Raw genomic sequence first — 23717 nt, 5'->3', positions numbered from 1 at the left:
GCCACGTCTTCTTGACAACACTGCAGGGGCCCCATCTCCAAACAGGCCTGAGCGTGTATTACTGGCTCACAGAGTTCAGAAACCACTAGTCCAAGGCAAGGGCCAGGCTGCAGGCTATTGATGAAAACACTTTGTGTGTCCTCTTCTACTAGATAAAAGGTAAAGTCCCCTGGTGCAAGCACTGAGTCATGACTGACTTCTAGGGTGACATCACATTGTGACGTTTTCTTGGCAGACTGTATTTGCGGGGTAGTTTTCCATTGCCTTCCCCAGCCATCTTTTTACCCCCCAGCAAGCTGGGTATGTGAAAGCTCTAGGAGCTGCCATGTATGGATGCCTATCAAGCCCTGCCTACAAATTCAAGTCCATTTAAAAACAGGGACTAAATAAAAATGTAGAAAAGGTCAGGCTCACACAGGCAGATTTGTATTGCAGATTCTGCAATCGCTGTCCGCACTGGTGATCCACGGTTAACAAGGGCATTGAAAGACATGCTTTTTCGTTCACACTCGCGGATACGAGGATAGTCTGTATTTGCTTTAGAATTCACGCGGTCGGCCTCTATTGATGTCAACCCGTGTTAGCACTAAGTGATGGGGCAGGAAATACAAATTAACGAAAAACTGTACTGTGCATGACTACCTGCAAACCTAAAAATATATTTATATTATAATATATTTATAGGAGGTAAACAGGGTGACCGTCCAGGCTCACAGCCGGAATCCGCTGCAGCCTCCCGCATGCGGAATCGACCCACTCGTGTCAGCCCGGCCAGAAGGTTTCATAAAATGTTTTTAAATAGTTTAAAAAATTCAATAAACCGCTTTTCCCATTAAAAAATGTAAACAGTAAAAAAACACACATACTGTATTTGGTATCACTATGTCTATAAAGTCTGAACTATTAAAATATAGCTATATCTATCCCACATGGTGAACGCCATTAAAAAAAAAGCTGAAATGTGTTTTTTGTGTTACCCTGGCTCCATGAAAAATGGAGTAAAAAGTGATCAAAAAGATGTATGTATGCATAAAAAATACAGCTTGCCCTGCAAAAAACATGCCTTCATAAAGCCAAGTCAAGGTAAAAATAAAAAATTTATGGTTCTGAGATTATGGCGACGAAAAGCAATTTTTTTTTTTGCTTTGTTTATTTGCAGATTATAAACAAATATTGCATACAGTTACGTACAGTATTTTTTCTTGCTTACATCGTAAATCACATTAACATTATTTTCTTTATTAACCTTTAACAATAAGATATAAAAAATTGTAACACAAACTAGTAAAACATTTACCATTTGTTGGTCTACTGTGCCTTATTTCTATTTTCACCGCCTGTCTAACTTATATTTATTCAGTTGACGAAAAGCAATTTTTGTTTTATAAATTTTAATTATTTTTTTAAAGTAGCAAAACATAAAAAAATATAGGGGTTAAAGTGCAATACTCTTGTGCTTAGACCTCTCTTTTGTCTTTTTGACTTCACCACAACACGTGTTCACAAATTGCTAGTAACTTTCTCCATCCTTTTCTTTCCTCTAATAGGTGGATACTACCTTACCAGTGTGTCCGCTGCGCTCTCTGTCCTTTCCTCACTACACACTCATCCCCAGGATACTGGACTATCGTTGCGTGAATGGCATCGCCGGAGGCATGGTCTTCCATCTCTTAATGACCTACAGGTATTTCACTTATACTGTATAAGCTATAACATATATGTAAATTACGGTAGAAATGCAATGATAAGAAGTAGAGATGAGCGAATATACTCGTTTCGAGTAATTACTCGATCGAGCACCGCGATTTTCGAGTACTTCCGTACTCGGGTGAAAAGATTCGGGGGGGGGGGGGGCGGAGGGAGGCGTGGCAGAGCGGGGGGTAGCAGCAGGGAACAGAGGGGAGCCCTCTCTCTCTCCCTCCCCCCCCCACTCCCCGCTGCAACCCCCCACTCACCCACGGCGCCCCCTGAATCTTTTCGCCCGAGTACGGAAGTACTCGAAAATCGCGGCGCTCGGGCGAAAAAGGGGCGCGGCCGAGTAGGTTCGCTCATCTCTAATAAGAAGGACTTCATAAATAAAAGACAGTTGCAGTAAAGTAGAATTAGTAAATAGTTACAGCGTGTTACATAGACAGTCATCTTCAGTAATATGTTTTTTTTTGGCAGTCACATCCAGTCCTCTCTTCAAATTTGTAATGGTTTCATGTTAACACTTAGGTAAAGCCATATAATATACACTATATTACCAAAATTAAAGGAGTTTTCCAGGGGAATACTATTGATGACCTATCATCAGAATAGGTCCTCAATAGTTGATTAGCTGGGGTCCACCGTTCGGGACCCTGACCAATCAGCTAAGTGGGTGCATGTGTAGTGGCCCGGAATAGCGGGGTCCCTCCATAACGCATGAATGCAATCGTCTTGTGCCTACATGTGGTCAGTGTCTTTCATGTTGCATGTCTGGGTTATGTCTGGAAATGTAACTTTTGTATGGCATGTGACCCTGTTTTATATATGTGCCTATATAAGACACTAGTAGAAAATATGCCACAGAGAGTATCTGATGTCATCAGGGCCAAAGGAGGTCCCACTAAGTATTAACATTCGTACATAAATGCTACTTTTGATTCTTGCTCAGGTGATCCAATTACTTTTGGTAGGATAATGTACCAGGTTCTTGTGAAGTAACAGAAACAATTGTGTTGTATAAACGAAAATGGGAATATGAGAACTTATTAACAAATTGGAGATAAATTATAAACTTATGTTGTCTTCTTTTCATAATCATTTATATTTCTAGAACTTTCTACGAGTTGCTCACCAAGACCCAATTAATGGCTGCACTACTAAGACTATCTTGCTGAAGCCATCACAGACTGTAGCTGACCTTACCCATCTCTGTGCCCTCAAGTTCAAGCCTTGTAACCCAGGAGAGTACTCCATTTTCCTGCACTCTGGTGGGGATCAAGAAATGCTGCCATCTGATGCATTGCCACAAGAGATAAAAGCAAAGCTTAGGGACTCTGGTTCCAGTTTTTTCTTTTGTTACCAGCGGCTGGAGGAGAGGGACAGCACAAAAGACTCTCTAACACAAGATCTGTTGGATGATCCTTGATCTGCTACAGATTTTTCAAAGAATCCTATCTACATGTACAAATACTCCACTGTAGGAGATGGTACCTTAAAAGGGTTGTCCCATCTCTGCATTTCATGGCTAAGATGAAAAAACTACAGCTGATTCCTCACCACCTTGGAAACAACTAAGGCAGCCGTATTAAGCCATTTTCAGAACTCCCATTGAAGAGTTATACAAACAGCGTAGCACTGTGTGCTACACTATTTCTATAACACCCACTTACGTGAATGGGATTACATAAACAGCATAAGACTACCGCCTCAGCTGTTTCCGTAGCACTCAGTGAGGTGGTTGGGAAACAGCTGTAGGTTTCTCATCTCAGGACAACCCCTATAAAGATGTGGTCATTTGCCATGTACTTCCATGTTACAATATTATAGGAAAACCCATTTCTAAATCTTATTGTTGAGTTACCTCTACATAAGTGTATATTAACTTATAGTCTGCAGTACCAATTGATTAGAGAGATAATATGACTCTTTCCATTGGCTATAAGACACACATTAAATGGCCACTTCATTAGAGTGCCTGGCCCATTAAGTTTCAAATTTCTGTGTATTTAAATTAGACCTGTGACTCTTGAATGCAGCATAAAATCAAGTATGTTTTTGGTGGATGAGTTTCAGTGTGATTCTACATTTAAATTGGAAGTTGCTCAGATTGCTTCACTTTCCTATGAGGCCTGGTTATCGGCGCTAAACTAGCTAGGGCCAGGATTTCACTGCCAATCATGTGGGGGTTTCTCGTGCAATGGTGTGGAGAGTATACAGAGAATGGTGCGACTAAGGAAAAACAACCAGATAAAAAACTAGGGACCTGGGGGGAGGGCAATCACAGAGATAAAGGGGAGGACAGCATAGACAGTGACCTAGGATGAAGTAATGAAAATGGGGGTGGAGCAGGTTAGAAATGGCAGAACAGTTAATAGGGATACACATAATATAAAAATGAACAAAACCTTCTAAACTGTATGGTGACTAATGCTAGAAGTCTGACCAATAAGGTTGCTGAACTGGAAGTAATAAAGTCTAAAAAAAACTATGAAATAGTGTGAGTAACTGAGACCTAGTTGGATGAAAGCTGTGACTGGGTGTTGAACTCACAGGTTTACTGACTGCTCAGAAGAGATCATAAAAACATGGAAAATGGAAGGGTTTTGTCTTTATGTAAAATCCTGTTTGAAGCCCACACTGTAGGAAGATTTATGTGGAGGAGATGAACATGTGGAGTCTCTATGGGTTGAAATACTTGGAGTGAAAAAAAATGATAAAATCCTCATATGGGCTTTCTATAGGCCACCAAATAAAACAGAAGCCACTGAAAGTCTATTACTGAGGCAAATAGAAGAAGCAGCAAATCACAGTGAGGTAATTATTATGTGGGACTTTAACTATCTGGAAATAAACTGGGAAGCTGAAAACTGCAGATCTCATAAAGGTAACAAGTTTCTGTCAATGGCAAAAGATAATTACCTTACCCAACTTGTACAGGACGCAACTAGAGGGACGGAAATTTTGGAGTTAATATTAACCAACAGACCTGACAGAATAACAGGGGTGTAAGTTGAGAAACACCTGGGAAATAGTGACTATGAAATAATAAATTTCAACTTGATTTTCTAAATGCTAAACTTTAGGAAGGGAAACGTTCGATCACTCAGAGATGTCTTTAACTTTATTGACTGGGACAATGTTCTCAAAATAAGAATACAGACGATAAATGGGAAATGTTTAAAAACATCTTAAATACTTACTGTGAGAAGTTCATACTAAAACAAGAAGGTAGAGAGCACTAACAACCGTCAGGTAAAAGCAGAAGAGGTGGAGACAGAGAAGACTGTCCCAATCTCTAACTAACTAACTAACTAACTAACTAACTAACTAACTAACTAACTAACCCTAAGCTGTTCTTCAATTATATAAATAGTAAAAAGATTAATATTGAAAGTGTTGGCCCTTTAATAACTAATGTAGGAAAAATCGTACAGGGTGATGAGGATAAAGCAAAACTATTAAATACTTTTTTCTCCAGTGTTTTCACAGAGGAAAAGGAAATATCAGATGAAATGCAGAATGAACTCTCCACAAAATGTCACCAGTTTAACCCAGGGAGAAGTGCAGACATGATTAAAAAGATTAAAATAGACAAATCACTGGGTCCTGATGGCATACATCCCCTGGTTCTAATGAAATTAGGTAATGTGATAGACAGAACATTATTTCTTATATTTAAGGACTCTATAGTGACGGGGTCTGTTCCACTTGATTGGTGCATAACCAATGTGGTACCAATATTCAAAAAGGGTCATAAAGCGAACCTTGAAACTACAGGACGGTAAGTCTTACTTCTATTGTGGGTAAAATGTTTGAAGGGTTTCTAAGAGATGCTAATACAGAGTTATAGAGCCATATTCCTTGAAGTACTCCAGCTATCCTGAAGTACCTCAAGGAAAATAGCTCTATAACTCCATATTATCATGGGTTTATGAGGGGTCACTCGTGTCAAACCAATCTGATCAGCTTCTAAGAGAGGGTAAGTTCTAGACTGGACTGGGGAAAATCATTGGATCTTGTGTATCTGGACTTTTCCAAAGCATTTAATACTATGCCGCATAAAGAATTGGTATATAAAATAAGAATGCTCGGTCTAGGTGAGAATGTGTGTAAGTAACTGGCTCAGTAATAGAAACCAGAAGGCTGCTATTAATGGTACATTATCTGATTGGGTATTACTAGTGGGGTACCACAGGGGGCAGTATTGGGCCCTATTCTTTTTAATATATTTATTAATGACCTGTTAGAAAGATTGCACAGTAATACATCAATATCTGCAGATGATACAAAAGTATGTAAAGAGAGGACAGAATGCTGTTGCAAATGGATCTGGATAAGTTGGGGGCTTGGGCAGAAAAATGGCAAATGACAGTTAACATTGATAAATGTAAGGTTCTGAACATGGGCAGGGAAATGCATGTCACCATTACATGCTAAATGGGAAACCACTGGGTAACATCGATATGGAAAAGAACTGGGGGGTTTTAGTTAACTGGAACAACCAGTGTCAGGCAGCTGCTGCCAAGGCTAATAGAATCATGGGGTGGATCAGAGCTTTAGTGGGTTCAAAGGCGGGCAAGTAAACTAATAAATGGAATGGGCGGTGTGATATATACTGGTGGGGTGTCAGCCATTTTACTGCGTGTTATCCATTTTGTTTATTAGATTGCATTTGTAGTTTCAGTTGACCTTTCACTCATTTCCTCACTCCTGTCTCTTGAATATTCGCATTTAGAAAGTCAACTGTGCTTACCTTACCTTGGGTAAGAGCTGTGATGTAAACAAGACCCTTCCTTTCTTCTTTGCTCATGTCCCCAGCTGTCGGTTTGTGTTGGAATTAGCATGAGGAAACCACATTGTGTGATCATTTACTTGTAAATGAAGTCTACGGAAAATTATTCAACTAGGTGCATGGATTCTCACAGATGTTCTGGCTCCGAAATTCAAATTAGGGAAAAATATTTTAATAAGCATTATTGGTCGTGTGAAAGTCCTACCCTGATAAGAATTATATTTTCAGAATCGGGTGGGCCAGCTTAACAAAATGCATCTAAAGTTATTGGGGTGCAGGGCCCAGTACACTTCCAAATGGCGTATCCATGTAGCTGGGTAATAATTTACGTGTTTGATATCACTGAGTAGATAAAATCATGACCGTAAATATGCCAAGCATATATTCCTGATCAGAGGAGATATGGCCAAAATAGGAAAATTATGTTTTTTCACATATACGACACATTTACCCCTCCCTTCTCTGAATGACCTCAGAGGAGATGGGAGAGGTGTGTTCTGGGGGAACTTTTAAAACTAGGGGCTCAGAGAGGCCGGATGTCACACTTTTGGAGATATGCTGCAGCATAAGGACTTTCCCATTGCTTCCTGCGACTCCACACAATTTAGAACCTTGGGCCGAACATCCCAAATCTGATATCTTTCTGTTATTTTCTTCCCTATTTATTTTAAGTACTGTCTGTTGCATATGCCTGTAAATTTTTATCTCCACTGTAACATCCTTTTGTGTATATTTTTGTATATATATATAAATATTTAGCACTGCAAGTCTTTTTTCTAGAATAAATCTGCAATTTATTAGTCAAACCTTGTCCCTTTTAAAACTCCAAAAATTGTGTCCATAATTCATAAATGTGGGTTTCAGCTTACCTGAGGAAACAAAAGCTGGTGGTGGCAGCGTGTGTGTATGGGAATTGTAGAGTGCTGGAGCCGTTAGACCAGATCAGGTGGTGATTTGAGCCTTCATTTGGAAGCATGCATGCATAATCTTGGGAAAGCTGGATACAAATCCGCCTGTATTTAATGACTTCACGCTTGCAATTCCATTAGGGTGAGTGATCAAGGCCCTGCCGTGACAAGTGTTCACAGTGGTGAGAGCGTTCTGAATAGTCGATCTGTGACAATAAGTGATAGAGGCAGGATCTCTCGGGGCCCCCCTATCTCTCCCTCTACTCTCACCATGATAGGCGGACTACAATATCCAGAGAAGTTATTAAAATTGGGGTTATTTAGTTTAGAAAAAAAGACCTAATAATTATTTATAAATATATCAGGGGACAATACAGAGATCTCTCCAAAGATCAATTTGTGCCCAGGACTTCGACTGTTACAAGGTGACATCCTCTAAATTCTAAAGGCAAGGAGGTTTCTACATCAACATGGAAGGCGGTTCTTTACTGTGAAAGCAGTGAGAATAATGAATTCTCTGCCTGAGGATGTGGTGACGATAACTTCAATTAAAGAGTCCAAGAGGGGCCTGGATGCCTCATGCACGTGGCAGGTCCAGATTCCATCTGCAGAATCCTGCAGGAAATCTGGCCCTGACAGCGGCGGGTGACCCTGCCTACCTGTCATCTTCGCTGGTGTCTGCACGGACCTGTCTTCTGCTGGCTTCTCTGTACTGCAAATGGTCCGTAGTAATGTCAGTTGTGGACAGGCTGCGGATCGGATGGCTTTCATTGACTGCAATGGAAGTCATCCATGCGGGAACCGCAGGAAATTGGAGCATGCTGCAATTATTCATCTGCAAGCGGAAACCACAGTTGGTTTCCGCTCATGTGCATGAAAAATCATTTTTCCATAGCATGCTATGGAGGGTTATTGCGGCGGAACCTGGAAGTGGACACCCGCTCCGGATTCCGCAGCAAAAATCTGCCCATGTGCATGAGGCGAAAGCATTGCAATAATATATGTTATATTTACTAATTACTTCAGAAGGGTTCTTGATCCAGGAATTATTCTGATTGCCAGACTACAGTTGAGAATACACATTTTTCCCTTAAATGAGGAATATTGGCTTCTACCTCACTGAGATTTTTTGCCTTTCTCTGGATCAACATTTGAGGGGGAGGGGGAGTAATAGGCTGAACTGGATGGACATATGCCTTTTTTAAGCCTAACATACTATGTTACTACGTAAAAGGGCATCCCGTGGACGTAAACCGTTTGTTGACAAAAGTTGTCAGAGGAGAATGTTAGAAATCAATCTGACGAACAGATCATAGAATGGTAGAGTTGGAAGTGACCTCCAGGGTTATCTGATCCAACCCCCTGCTCAGTGCAGGATTCACTAAATCATCCCAGAAAGATATTTGTCCGGCCTTTTTTTGAACACTTTCATTGACTGAGAACTCACCACCTCCTGTGGTAACCTGTTCCACTCATTGATCACCCTCGCTGTCAGAAAGTTTCTTCTAATATATAATGTGTCTCCTCCCTTTCAGTTTCATCCCATTGCTTCTAGTCTTTCCTTGCGCAAATGAGAATAGGGCTGATCCCTGTGCAGTGTGACAATCCTTCAGATATTTGTAGACAGCTATTAAGTCTCCTCTCTGCCATTTTTTTTTGCAAGCTAAACATTCCCAGATCCTTTCACTGTTTCTCATAGGACATGATTTGCAGACCGCTCACCATCTTGGTAACTCTTCTCTGAACTTGCTCCAGTTTGTCTATGTCTTTTTTGAACTGGGGTGCCCAGAACTGTACGCACTACTCCAGATGAGGTCTGACTAAGGAAGACTGGAGGGGGATAATTGCCTCACGTGATCTAGACTCTTTTCTTAATACATCCCAGAATTGTTTTTGCCTTTCTGGCTGCTGCATCACATTGTTGACTCATGTTCAGTCTATGATCTATAAGGTTTCAGTCACAAGGGCGTTTTTTCGAGCGTAAAAAAGATCGCTCTAAATAGACCCAATGCTTTTCAACGGCAGTAATCACATATGTGAATTTCACGTGCGGAAAACCGCCTGCCTTGAAAATTATAGCACACCATCGTTGAAATTGCAGGTAACTGCGGCATCAGTGTTTTTTGATTGTGAAACCCCTGAATGCTGTCGCAGTAGTGGGGGACTACAATTCTGATGCATTGTGCAGTAGTGGGGGAGCTGGCTTGTTGCGCTTCCTTTCTGCTCATTTTTCACTTCATCTTTGCTGGTGCACAATCAGTCACTTGTAAACTATAGTTATTTATTACACAAATGCTAGCCTTAGATAATCTTAGTATCCAATATGGATAGAGTGCTAAATAAGCCCAGTGATCACTGTAATATACCACAATCATTATGCAACACTCAATGATATTCTGACCATCTTAAGCCAAAGCTTGTGGCTCACCTGAACTCGCCATGCAATTTTTGATCACATAAGTTTCTTGAGCACAAAAAGTTGTCTCATTGCAAAAATAATTTACCTTCTCATGATTTCTAAACTAATTATACATCCATGCAAAACTTACACTTATTTTATTATTTGACCTCCGCGAGTGCATAGGACCTTCACAGACATTGATATTTTCCCTTCTAGAAGGTCTGGTAACAAAATGAAATACATCAAATCTTGTAGAGCAAAAAATTATCTTTCAAATAGAACAAAAATGAAAAAAAAAAATGGAGTACATTCCGATTTTCGCCTTTGAAAAGGAAAAATTTGCATAAAACTGTTTTTTGCCATTTTTTACTCGTATCTTAAGAGCTATGCATCCTTTTGGGTCCATAATGTGAATAATGAGAAACATTTCTATGGAGTACACATTGATAAATTCATAGCTGAGTTGGATTGCATTGATTATGAGTTATTACTGCTTAAAATATGAATTTTATTTTGCGCGATAGAATTTTTCAGCTACTTTGACATGCAATGGTGGCAGAATGATGATAAGAGTGGCAGTCTGAGTAGGTTAGCTGGATTCAGCACCAAAAGTTCCCCTAGTGTGTGAAGTTTCATTGCTCTAGAGTCATTGGAATTGGCTTGGCAATGGATTGAAATCGCCACTTTTTTCAGGTTGCGTGCTGTAATCACATGACAACCCCCTAGATTAAGACCTGTAGCTCGTGAACCAAAGCACTTTGAAGTCTAATATTCTGGCTCTCTTAGTTTAGGGTCAGGGTCTATCTTTGTGCAAAGTTTCATTGAAATCTGAGATGGTCGACCGGGAGCGTTGGTTGAACTGACCCGGCTAGAAGCGCTTGAGCCCCAGCAGCTGCAGAGAGGTGAGTATATATATATTTTTTATCTTTTACACCTTTTAGGCATGATTTTTCAAGGAAGGGCTTTTATTTAAAGCCCTTCCCCGAAAATCACTGCAAGGCTTGCAGGGAGTCCATTGCTTTCCATGGGGCTACCGCTACTGCCACCGACCCTATTAACCAAAAGTAAAACCCCTGGATGTTACAGCATCCAGGGGTCTCCCATCCAAGGAATCCCCTGCTGCAGCTGTCACAGCCACAGCAGGGGATAGCGGGCAGCACTCTTTTTGTGGGGAAAAAATGTGGCCAAGTCCGGTTTTCCTGCATGCTGCCCACTTCGGTCACACGAATTTTTAAATGCATGCGTTATGCGCACAAAAATTCGTGCATCAAAACGCCCGTGTGACTGAGCCCTTAGTATACCAAAGTCTTCTTCACGTGTGCTGATGCTTAGCCCAATTCCTCCCATTTTGTACGTGTTTTTTTTTCATTTTTCTTGCCCAGATGTAGGACTTTGCATTTGTCCTTGTTGGATACCATTCTGTTAGTCGCCTTCCATTGTTCAAGCTTTTCTCGATCTTTTTGAATCCTCTCTCTTTCTTCTCTAGTGTTAGCTATCCTTCCTAGTTTTGTGTCGTCGGCAGATTTGATCAGTTTCCCATCAGTTCCCTCCTCCAGATCATTTATAAAAATGTTGACCACCACTGGGCCTAGGGCAGAGCCTTGTGGTACCCCACTTGATACATTCTTGCACTTGGATGTGCAGCCATTTATGACCACTCTTTGAGTACGATCACTCAGCCAGTTGTGAATCCACCTAGCAGTTGCCTTGTCAATCTTATATTTGGTCATTTTTTTAAATAAGTATGGTATGGGATACTTTGTCAAATGCTTTACTAAAGTCAAGATATACTATATCCACCGCATTTCCCTGATCAACCCAGTCGGTGATTCTGACATAAAAAGGAAATTAGATTCGTCTGGCATGACTCGTTTGTTACAAACCCATGCTGGCTCTGGTTAATTACTCCATTTTTATTCAAGTGCTTGCATACATGCTGTTTAATAGTTTGTTCAAAGACCTTTCGCAGTATAGAAGTCAAGCTCACAGGCCTGTAGTTTCCTGGATCCACCTTCTTCCCTTTTTTGAAGATAGGGACAACATTGGCCCTCTTCCAATCTTCTGGGACTTCTATTCTTCAGTTACCTTCTGCTGCTTCCTTTAGTATTCTAGGATGTTATTCATCTGGACCTTGAAACTTGAATTCATTTAAGTTAGCTGAGAGTTCCATCACCATCTCTCTGCTTATAGATAGCCCACATTCTTTTATTTCCCCAATAGCTCAGGGAAGATCAGTTGATGTTCTGAGAGAAAACAGATACAAGACAAGAATTTTAATAGTTCAGCCTTCTCAACATCATTCTTAACCAATTCACCATTTTCATCATGTAAGCATCTTTGACTGTTCTTTTGCTATAGTCCCAGAGAATGTGGCACCCTGCATTGGCCAGGAATCAAACCTGGGCCTCCCATGTAGCAGGTGAGCACTGAACCACCAATGCTTAGATGTTGGTTAGTTCAGTCAAGCAAATTGTAGTCAAGCACAATGCTGGAGAACCAACTATTGTGACTAATGCATTCGAATTTACAAGTTGCTGTATCTTAGCACAGATGGCCTATAACAGCAGATGACCAGTTTGAGTACCATTGAGAAACAGAAAGCAAGACTCCAGTTGCCAAAAAAGGAGCAATCATAAAACATTGCCCGGTCAAATGAATCCAGATTTCTGTTGCACCATGCTGATTGGAAAGTCAGAATTTGCAACAACCAGCCTGAATTGATGAACCCTTCTTGTCAGCTGTGCAGAGCATGTCAATACCTCTATGTAATTTAAGTAGCTCTCCTGTCCGCAATATTCCTGCAGAACAATTTCAATACTAAGGCTGGCTGCACATGACCGGATTTGAATAGCGGAATCTGCAATCATCTGACGCATGGACAATCCACATTATGCCACACCAATTCAAACCAATGGAGCATACGCATGTTCGCTCACACGAGCGGACAGCAACTGCAGATTTTCACCCGTGGAGGAAAAATCGCATCATGCTCTAGTTACGTGTGGGCTCCACACGGACGGCTTCTATTAAAGTCAATGGAAGCTGTCTAATCTGCGGCCCTTCCGCAATTGACATTGCGGAAAAAGGTTGCAGGACCCGTGTCATCACCTAGTGACGGGACAGGAAAATCTGTACTGTGCATGTCCGATGGCTCACCAGCCAGACCATCCACAGTACAGAGGGCCGCCTGCACACGACAAGAAATTACAGGTATGCAGGGTCACCGGCTAGGCGCAGGGTCGGATTCCGTTGCGGAATCCCGCATATGGAATCCAACCCAGTCGTATAAAGGCAGCCTTATTTCATGGCAACTGCCGTGGTTCGAAGACATAATTTTTACAGCATCTACAATGGATCCTAACCCACAGGGTCAGCACTTTAGATGTTTGGAATACCTTGCTGTTTTGCACATGCTTAACTCAAAATATTGAGTGGTCAAAAATACTTTTTCTTCAAGGGGTTTTCTAGGACTTTGGTTAGTGCACGAGATAGGTTCCTGCACAGAATCTATTATGCTCCCACTCGCTTGTGTACCATGGGCCTAATTCCCAATGCAGACTGTCCAAGATGAATGATGAGTGTGGGCACAATCATGCTTATGTTTTTGGAATGTCATGTTTTACAGACATATTGGAGGGATGGTTCGAATTTATGTTTTACAGACATATTGGAGGGATGGTTCGAATTTACGGAGACGCACCTAGGGGCGCTGCGCATCCTGCATCCTGAAATTTGTATCTTTGGCCTTGTGGAAGGCATTCCAGTAGACACAGTAACACGCACTCTATACAAATTGCTGTTCTCTTATGCTAAAAAAGTGGTGCTGCTCAACTGGAAACACCCAAAAAACCTACTAGGGCTGCTTGTCAACACAAAGTAAATAGGGTCTTCCCTCTAGATAAACTGACATAGATGGCCCAAGGTTGCCCTGCCAAATTTGCTAGGATATGGGGCCGATGGGTTAACTTACCTAATACCGCATCAGACTTAGCTGACTAACCTCTCGGTCAGGGGCAACTTGAAGGTCTCTTCTTTCTCATTCCTCTCTAGGCGCAAGGATGCTGAATGTGCAGCGACACTCGTATTGTGGGTAAAACTGTTGTGGTTTTATGTTTAGTTACTATGATTTCTCAGGTTTGGTATCTTGGGTTTTGTTATTTGGGGGGGGGGGGGGGGGATAAAAGGGTATATGTAGCTCTAATAGACGCAGAGAGTTCAAAAGTTCTGATGACTGAAGTTTACAAAATACTGCTGATGTCTCCTCCTTTGTATATTTGTACTACATTGTATGAGAATAAACGTTTTGGTTTTTTAAAATATGATAAATAAAGCCAAAATTAAGACATTAGGAAAACTTTAGAGTTTGACAATAAGATTATGGTGACATCATGTATAACTGGGAACACCTATTAGGCCAATTGATTCTCCTGCAGATTACAGCTTCATAGAGTTCTCAGCTCCAGGAAGTTGTAATGAACTTTGCTCAGCAACATGATGAGGTCGTACAGGGGTATAGGTCCAAAACACGTGTGAAGAGTGACTGGAAACAGAACTAAGACACTTTTGTAAATTTGGAAAGTCCAAATGACATCAATAACGTTCAACATCAGGTTGCGGTGCCCATCCTGGTAATATGAAGCAGGCTTTGAGCTCTCCTGCAGTCAAGTCACTGTGATCTGGCCTTTTCTGATGTAACCACACTGCTTGGTTGCAGTTCTGAAAGTTAACAAAAGACAAACAAGACGAGGGAGGGGAGGATAACTGTGACTTTCCACTAAGCTCCTCTGTCTGGGCTTATCATTCTACACGCTGCAGCAAAATTAGAGGCAGCAATAATGCAATGAAGCTGTAGAACTACATGTCTTAGGCAATATTTCCCTTGGAAGTCCCCAAATTGCTGTTTTTAGGTAGATTTTTGATAAATTTGTACTTGTTCAGTAATGTTAAAAAATAGCAGCGAGTTTGAAAAGGCGAACAACGGACAAAATAATTGTAACTTTTCTTTCCATACATGCAAATGCACTGGTAATATTACATATGTAATAACAAAATGTATCCAGTTTATGTTAACCCCTTAGTGAAGGGTCCATTTTATGCCCAAATGACCAACCAATTTTTCATTTTTTTTTTAGTGTTGCATTGCAGGAGCCATTAGGGCTCTCTCAAATGAGTGTTTTCTCCTGCGTGCCGACAAATCCCCACACACTATTTTAGCATGTATGTGCTCTTATTTGTGGGCGCATCCTGCACGCTGAGTGCGACAGGCACAGTTGAAAGTAATGTAAGTTAGTTACCGCGTATTGCGCTGGCAAAACCTTAGTGTAATACACTGTAAAAAATGCTTGTGTGAGAGAACACTACTTTTTAACTTTTCCACTAACATAGCCATAGGAGGGCTGTTTTCGCAGCACAAGTTCTATTTATTTATTGGCATCATTTTGGGTGCATATAATGTACTGTATAACTTGTATTCATTTTTTTAGGGGGATTTTGAAAAAGAATGAAATTCCGCCATTGTTTTTTTTATTTTTATATTTTTACATGCAGAATGGACAATATCGATTATACTAAATTTATACAGTTTTTCTTATGTTTTTTATTTTTGCACACTGAAAATACTTTTGTGTCAGAAAAAGTGTCAGAAAACATTATTATCCATCTACCCACACTCTGGAAGGGTTGTTTTTTACAGGATGAGGGCTTATTCCCACGTGCGTATATTGGCCAGGTTTTCTCGTCGAGGAGGCGGGCCGGGCCAGGAGCAGTGCACTTAGCTCCCGACCCCCTCTCCACCCTCTCTCCGCCCCTCGCCACTAATTGCAATGGGAGGGGCAGGGGTGGAGCTAAGTTCTGCCCACTCCTCCCATCCCATTGCAAATATTGGTGAGGGGCGGAGAGAGGGGGCGGGAGCTCAGTGCACTGCTCTTGCCCTGGCCCCCTGCAGAGAGGGAAAGCGTATATCAGCCAAGCATGAAAACCTGGCCGATATACGCACATCTGAATAAGCCCTGAGCTCTAGTCTTCATTTACCCAATTTTTGTGAACATATAACATTTTGATACATTTTTTATTCAATATGTTTTTGTGGGTCAGTATGAATAAGTCTATGCCAAATTTATATAGCTTTTTTTTGCAATATTTTTGCCCTTTTTAACAAAAATAAATATATATATATTTTTTCCTATTACCACATTCATAGGCCACTAACATTTTTCTTTTTTCGTCAATGGTGCTGTGTGAGGGTTTTTTAATTTCTTGCGATACTGTCGTACTTTTTAATGGTATCATCTTTTGTTCAATACAACTTTTTGATTGTTTTCTGTTTTTTGTAAGGGGAATGGGCAAAATTAGCTATATTCTCCATGGTTTTTGTATTTTTTTTCTCAGCTTGCACTGTGCGAGTTAAATAACGTACCACGTTTTTACTTGGGTCATTACAAACATGGCAATAGTTTTTTATTGTGTGTTTGTTTTTTTTAATACACTTAGGCCAGATTCACATGGACTTATTTGCGCAACGTATTACACATGAAAAATTTGCGAGCGCAATATGCAGTGAACAGAACCCCTTGATTTCCGTTGTTTCATTCTCACAAGCGTATTTTGGGCACACATTTTCTTTGATAAAACCCCCCAACAGCGTGCTCTATTCTCCTGCGTATTTGCACAGAGAAAGAGCAGATATTGAACTAATTACACTAATTGCCCATTTTAATGAATAGGAGCAAAGTTGTGTGTTTTTTTTACATGCAAAAAGTACAGTAAAGGCCCATTTACACGGAGCGATAAGCTAAAGGCTTCATTTGCACGCTAAAAAGCTATTAAGTAGCTCAGTAGCTACTTAATAGTTTATGCAAAATGATCCATGTAAATGGACCTTAAGACACGCAAATACGCAACACCAATTGCACAACTACGGGGTGCAAATGCGCACATAAAGACGCTTATACCTAAGGGAAAAAAAGTGAGGTTTTGGCTTTATTTTATTTTTTACTATCTTTTACTTTGTGGGATGTGAATTTCACCACTTTCCATTATTCTTATGATACACTACTATACTTTAGGCCCCCTGCACATGGGCAGAAATTCTGTGGCGGGATTTCCCGCAGAATTTTCGCCCCTGCCTGCATAGGATTGCATTGCAAAACGCAATCCTAGGCAGACGACCGCGATTTGTCCGCGTGAAATCACACGTGGAAAACAAACCGCGGCATGCTCTATTTCTGTGCGGGTCTCACAGAGACCCGTACAGAAATGTCACGCCCGGCTCTGCTCTGCACATGCACCGGCTGACTGGCAACTGGCACATCACAGAGCCGAAGCTGCGGGAGAAGGTAAGATCCGCACTGGTTCCTGCAGTGGCGCGGGTTGGGTCCCGCTGCGAGATTTCTCGCAGGGGATCTGTCCCAGTCGCCTGCAGGCGGCCTTAGGCTTTATAATACACTGCTATACTATGTAAATTAGCCAGAGTAAAGCCTCTGGGTGCCATAGCAATCCATTGGGACACCACGATCATATTGCGGGGGTCTGATGGGTGACTGAGGGAGCCCCCTTCCTCTGTCAACCATTTATGTGCCATGGTTTCTTCGGTTCCCACTATTACAGCAGGTGCTGGGTTGTCATCCCCTGGCACGCCAGACCTATTTTGATAGTGTAGTAGACATGATAATTAGTTAGCGTAAAATGTCTATTGATTTGTAATAAACTAGAAGTATTACGCAGCTGTAGTGACTTTAACTCTATAGAGGCTAATGGCTGCATAATTTCATTATGGTAATTGCTGGACAATGGCATGGTGAAAGATGTGTGTTTCATAACTTTAGACTCAAACAAAGTTTCATAACAGCCTCTAAGAGTTAAATCACAATACTATATGTATTGCTTGTATTCATCTTGGGTGTTCCCCCAGCCCTGACCCCACAACGAAACTTCTTAAACAACATTGAAACTTCTTAAACAAAGACTGCCACGTACACAGGAATTCCTTCTGCTGACCGCATGCTGAGAGGACAAAGTCCACACGTACACTGGACTTGAGAGAAGGTGGGAAGGGAGGCGAGGAATTCTATATGACCCAGCGAATAAGAATATGTATATGTTACTGATGTAATCTGTTAAACGCCCATAAAGGGCAGGTATTATGTGTTTCAATAAAATTAGGGCTCTGAGGATTATAACTCAGAGAGCTGGTTGAGATTCAAGGCTAATGACTTGTGTTTGATTGGTTTCTTTCATTATGTGTGCACACTATACAATTAGGAAGCTACAGAATACCCTGAAACCTGCTGGAGGAAAATATGATCCAGTTCAATAGCAGGGAGAGAAAACACATCAATTCTGCCATTGTTTTTTTTACAGCGTTAATTATACAGCATAAGGGCTTATTCACACGGGCGTTGGTGTTTTTACGTTTGCCCACCAGCGACATAAAAACAAGTGAACGGGCATGAAAAATCTAATATTTGTACGCCCATTCAGACGGCCCTGGCCCTGCACATATACGGCGAGCCAGCAATGCCGTAGGGCGGGGGGAGACAGTTTAGCTCTGCCAGAGAGGAGGCGGAATGGAAGGTAGTGTGCTAAGCTCCCACCCCCTCTCCTCCCATTGTCGCAGCCAGCAATGGGAGAGGCAGCGGGACGGGGTGGGATCTTAGCAACTAGCTCCACTCCCGTCCCTTCCATTGCAAACAGCCAGTAAGGGGCGGAGAGGAGGAGGTAAGGGGATGGGAGTTTAGCAGTCACGCTGCTAAACTCCCTTCCACCTACCTTCTCTGGCAGCTGTCATAGGCTTCCATAGGAGTCATCACAGAGGCAGAGGAAACTAATTTATAAAAGCCCTAATCACAGAAGGTCCCTAAAACAATAATTCTTTATTAATATGCGTTAAAAAACATTGGGCTCAAGACAGTCTCCAAATAATGGGGACAAAACATAAACAAAAAACAGACAATGGACGAGACACATGTGCTCATAGACGTCACAGTGTTATAGGAGTATAAGATCAGAGGGCCGCCAGTAACTCAGGTTGAGTCCAATATGAATCTGGGGTATTTGAGTTTTATAGTTAGAGGTCAGTATGATATATTACACCAACTTGCTCAATTTCCCTTTAATTTAGTTGGCACTCTGGCTCGACACTTTCTAATCTTATACGAAAGTAGCCTAAATAGATGAGCCGATATAATAGGCCCTAGTGAATTGAGATGATCTCCACTAGAAGAGATTCAAGGTTCTAATTCATTCAGAGTACGTAGTTCGTTCAAGGTTCAATGCATTTCAGTCGAACCAACGACTTTTCAAGAACCGGGTGGTCAGATGTAAAAGATCATGCATAGGTCTATCCGTATTCAACAGACGTATGACCTATAACATTAAGATAGTTAGTTGTTGTCTGAATTGGTGCCTATCATATCTTAGTGTTGGTAAACATTAAATTTAGAACCTCGAGATTGTTTTTTCCCCCCGAGGTATACTATGGGGTGATGCTCATTTGTTACACTTGGAGCTCCCCATATGACAGATAGCAGTGTCATAGGGAAACAATTAGTCCAAGTAAGAATAATGTAGCTCACCTCTAGCTGACCTGACGTTGGTCTGAGTGGCTTGATGATGCCACCACTTAGTCTAAGTGGCTTGATGATGCCACCCAATAGACGTTAGAATAGTGACACAGTTGTCAGGCTATCCCAGCTAGGATCTCAGTGCTTAAGAAAGGGAGCAATACCCCTAAAGCTCAATCTGCAGCTGCAGACAGTTCAAATAACTTGCTACCAAAGCTAACTAAAGCCTGGGTCAAACAATCATGACCATGTAAATAGGCTATCCAGACTTAGCAGCAGCGCTGAGGAGAGAGCATTTCACTTTTTACACTAATTGTAGAGAAAAGTGATATAGTTTGCTACTATAGCTAGCTAAAGCCTGGGTCAAACAATCATGACCATATAGCTAAGCTGTCTAAACTGAGCATCAGAACTGAGAGAGAGAACAATTCACTTGTTAGGCTAATTGTGGATAAAGATAGAGAGTGATATAGCCTCCTGCCCTGATAGACCCATAGGAGTCTATGCAGCCACCGCCGGCGTAAAGCGCCCGGCCAAAATGCACTATCTTGGCCGGCCTGGCGCTTATACGCTGCGGAAATACGCCCATGTGAACTAATGCATTCTAAACTAATGCATCAGAGTGGCACCGTATATCGTCCGGGCATGTAAACGCGGCCGATATACGCTTGTGTGAATCCAGCCTAAATAACACAATACATTTTTTCTGCAGGTCAGTACGATTGCAATGATACCAATAAGATCTATTTTTTGGGGGGTTTTCCACAATAAAACCTCTTTTTTTTTGGAAATTATTTGTTTTTCTAAATTGCTGCATTCAAAGTCCTAAAACTTTTTTATTTTTCATGGATGGAGCTTCGTGAGAGCATTTTGCCCGAGTTTTTTTAGGGTTGTTTTAAATGCTTTTTGCCATGCAGAATAAAAAGTGTGTTCAATTTGTTGTACGATTCGTTACCGATACGATGATACCAAATATGTGGGATTTTAATTTAATTTTTTTTATACTAATAGGGTAAAAAGCAGAAAAAAGGGTGCTTTTTTACTTTTTCTTTTTACACTATTTATGTCCCTGTAGGGGACTTGTACCATAACACATATGATCGCTATTATAAAGCATTACAGCAAAGAAGTCCTGCAATTAGAGATGAGCATACGTGCTCGTTTAGGACAATTACTCGATCGAGCATTGCTTTTTTCAAGTAACTACCTACTCGAGCGAAAAGATTCGGGGAGCTGTCTCTCTCTTTCCTATTTTTGAGCAATGGAAGCCGTCCGACCTGCGGCCCTTCCGCAATTGATATTGCGGAAAGGTTGCAGATTCCGCATCTTCACTAGGCAATGATGCAGAAAAAGCAGGGGTATAAAGAAAATAAAAAATTGGTACTGCGCATGTCCAACAGCAAGCCATGCGGACCATCTGCAGTACAAAGGAGGTGGCTGGATACCATTCTTACTGCAACTGCAAGATTTGGGGAAGTTAAATAGGCTTTTGTGGCTTTTAAATGGACACGAAAGCACCTGCGCATTGCTTTAAGGAAGTTGACGCTCCCCAAGAGCGGAGGAGGTCTCAATTTTCCAGACATCCGCACATATAATGTAGCTAGCCTTATGAGACACTCCCTAGACTGGGTACGGGGCTCCAATGACTTCTCAAATAACAATCTAGAATCGAAAATGTTCAACCCATGGAGTCTAAATGCCCTCTTACATACAAGCTCCACCAATCTCTCAGCTGAGATAAAACATTCGGTCATGGCAAGGGACACAATAGGAGCTTGGAAAATATCCCGTAGATCATATGGCCTACCTTTTAATATTTCTAAACATATGCACTTATGAAACCATCCAGAAGTTAAAGAGGGAAGGTACAATAAAATGTTCAAAATCTGGAGTCATAAAGGTTTTACGAAGGTACAACATCAACTCCACCCGGAAGCACTCAGATACAAGACTTTTGGGGAAATATGCGAGACATACAACCTACCCACATCTCACTTTCTTCCATACGCACAGATACGAAATTTTTTACATGAAAGATTGGTCGAGGTATCTAAGGAAGCGATACTAAATCTGATTGATATCCTAGTTAAAAATTCCTCACATAAACAATCAATCTCAACCTTGTACTCTAGATTTAGAGAGGGGTGGATGGATGAGGACAATTCTCTTTTATTCAAAAAAGGGGCAAAAGACCTCTGAGATTCGGAGCTACTAACTAATTAAAGGCTGGATGGACGTGAGAAAAGCCGTGACCAATGAAAGATGGCGAGAAACATATTTTAAGATTATACATAGTGTAATCTATGGGTTCAATGAACCTCAGTATCCAAATGCTCCAACTAGACTACAAGCGTGCCCCAGGTGCTCTCTGCCAAACTCCGACTTCCTGCACCGCATCTGGCACTGTTCTAAGATCAAAGAGTACTGGATCGAGATTCAGAGACTAGTGCGAGATTTGGAGGGCAGCTATTACAGTTTTCTCCGCAGATTTTCATATTCCATTCGCTTCTGGATCAGGCAGAAAAGGTTAAAGGGGTTGTCCCGAGGCAGCAAGTGGGTCTATACACTTCTGTATGGCCATAATAATGCACTTTGTAATGTACATTGTGCATTAATTATGAGCCATACAGAAGTTATAAAAAGTTTTATACTTACCTGCTCCGTTGCTGGCGTCCTCGTTTCCATGGAGCCGACTAATTTTCGCCCTCCGATGGCCAAATTAGCCGCGCTTGCGCAGTCCGGGTCTTCTGCTTTCTTCTATGGAGCCGCTCGTGCCAGAGAGTGGCTCCGTGTAGCTCCGCCCCGTCACGTGCCGATTCCAGCCAATCAGGAGGCTGGAATCGGCAGTGGACCGCACAGAAGAGCTGCGGTCCACGAAGGTAGAAGATCCCGGCGGCCATCTTCAGCGGTAAGTATTGAAGTCACCGGACCGCCGGGATTCAGGTAAGCGCTGTGCGGGTGGTTTTTTTAACCCCTGCATCGGGGTTGTCTCGCGCCGAACGGGGGGGGGGTTTAAAAAAAAAAAAACCCGTTTCGGCGCGGGACATCTCCTTTAATATGATACACACCATTCTCTAGATTAGCAAGAGGTGTTTATTAAACAACTGGCTGCAAGCCAAACCCTGGGGATAAATGATACCATACAGCAACTAAAATATCTCCAGAGAATGGAGAGAGTGGAGATAGAACGGCGAGCAGAATCGCAGACCACAAAATTTTTCAAAAAATGGAGACTTTACAGAAAAGTTTTGTAACCCTATTGAAATCACTGAATGTATGAAACAATTGACCAACACAACGTAATACTATAGTCAAGTGGACATGAACTGGCTGGGAATCTAAAAGATAACATAAAATAACATAGTAAGGAGCTGATCGCTAATGAGGTACTTTGCTAGTTAGTTAAAGGAGATGTCCCGCGCCGAAACGGGTTTTTTTTTTTTTCAACCCCCCCCCCGTTCGGCGCGAGACAACCCCGATGCAGGGAGGTAAAGAAAGCTCACCGGAGCGCTTACCTGAATCCCCGCGCTCCGGTGACTTCTCTACTCACCGCTGAAGATGGCCTCTTCCTCCGTGGACCGCAGCTCTTCTGTGCGGTCCATTGCCGATTCCAGCCTCCTGATTGGCTGGAATCGGCACGTGACGGGGCGGAGCTACACGGAGCTACACGGAGCCCCATAGAAGACTGCAGAAGACCCGGACTGCGCAAGCGCGGCTAATTTGGCCATCGGAGGGCGAAAATTAGTCGGCACCATGGAGACGAGGACGCCAGCAACGGAACAGGTAAGTATAAAACTTTTTATAACTTCTGCATGGCTCATAATTAATGCACAATGTACATTACAAAGTGCATTATTATGGCCATGCAGAAGTGTACAGACCCACTTGCTGCCTCGGGACAACCCCTTTAAGAGTTATGAATCTTTATTATTGTTTGTTGTTGTTATCTTTTTTTCTTTTCCTCGTCTTGCAGATTTTTTTTTTATATTAAAAAATTGTGTTTAAAAACAGGGTTTGGATAATGTAAATGAGAGCTTGACACATTACTTTACGATTCTGATGTGATGTTATAGCAATATTACTGTCTGCTCATGTTTTGTACACCATGGAAAATGGTAATAAAAATGGGTTTAAAAAAAAGAGGCAGCTGAATGAGAGGTATGCGCAGTCGCCGGCCAGGCACAGGCTCGGGTTCCGCTGTGGGCTCCTGCATGCGGAATCCGACCCGGTCGTGTGCAGCCAGACAAAGATGAATTTTTATCTGTTCAAAAAAAATAACAGTGCTGGTATTTTGCTTTAAAAACTCACAAATGTGATGAAAAAGCTTTAAAAAGGTTTATTATTTTACCTTACTTTGAATTACTAAA

At 41.7% G+C, this 23717-nt stretch overlaps 1 protein-coding gene and 1 long non-coding RNA gene across 3 annotated transcripts in view; one reads left to right on the top strand and one right to left on the bottom strand.

The window, feature by feature from the left end:
* Nucleotides 1–4182, top strand: part of RIN1 (Ras and Rab interactor 1) — a 34179-nt gene extending 29997 nt beyond the window's left edge. For both annotated transcript variants that reach the window (XM_066582258.1, XM_066582257.1), the window contains exons 10-11: nucleotides 1548–1684; nucleotides 2801–4182. In XM_066582258.1, the coding sequence (XP_066438355.1) occupies nucleotides 1548–1684; nucleotides 2801–3115 (452 nt within the window). In that variant the 3' untranslated portion in view covers nucleotides 3116–4182. The remainder of the gene's footprint in view (nucleotides 1–1547; nucleotides 1685–2800) is intronic.
* Nucleotides 4183–11685: 7503 nt separating this feature from the next.
* Nucleotides 11686–23717, bottom strand: part of LOC136581639 (uncharacterized) — a 54653-nt gene continuing 42621 nt past the window's right edge. The window contains exon 3 of the long non-coding RNA XR_010787076.1: nucleotides 11686–12033. This is a non-coding gene — a long non-coding RNA (uncharacterized lncRNA). The remainder of the gene's footprint in view (nucleotides 12034–23717) is intronic.

Source organism: Eleutherodactylus coqui, chromosome 11 (genome assembly GCF_035609145.1).
Source record: "Eleutherodactylus coqui strain aEleCoq1 chromosome 11, aEleCoq1.hap1, whole genome shotgun sequence".
NCBI lineage: Eukaryota > Metazoa > Chordata > Amphibia > Anura > Eleutherodactylidae > Eleutherodactylus > Eleutherodactylus coqui.
The sequence above is the reverse complement of the archived record's forward strand: the minus strand, read 5'-3'. Positions and strand labels throughout refer to the sequence as shown.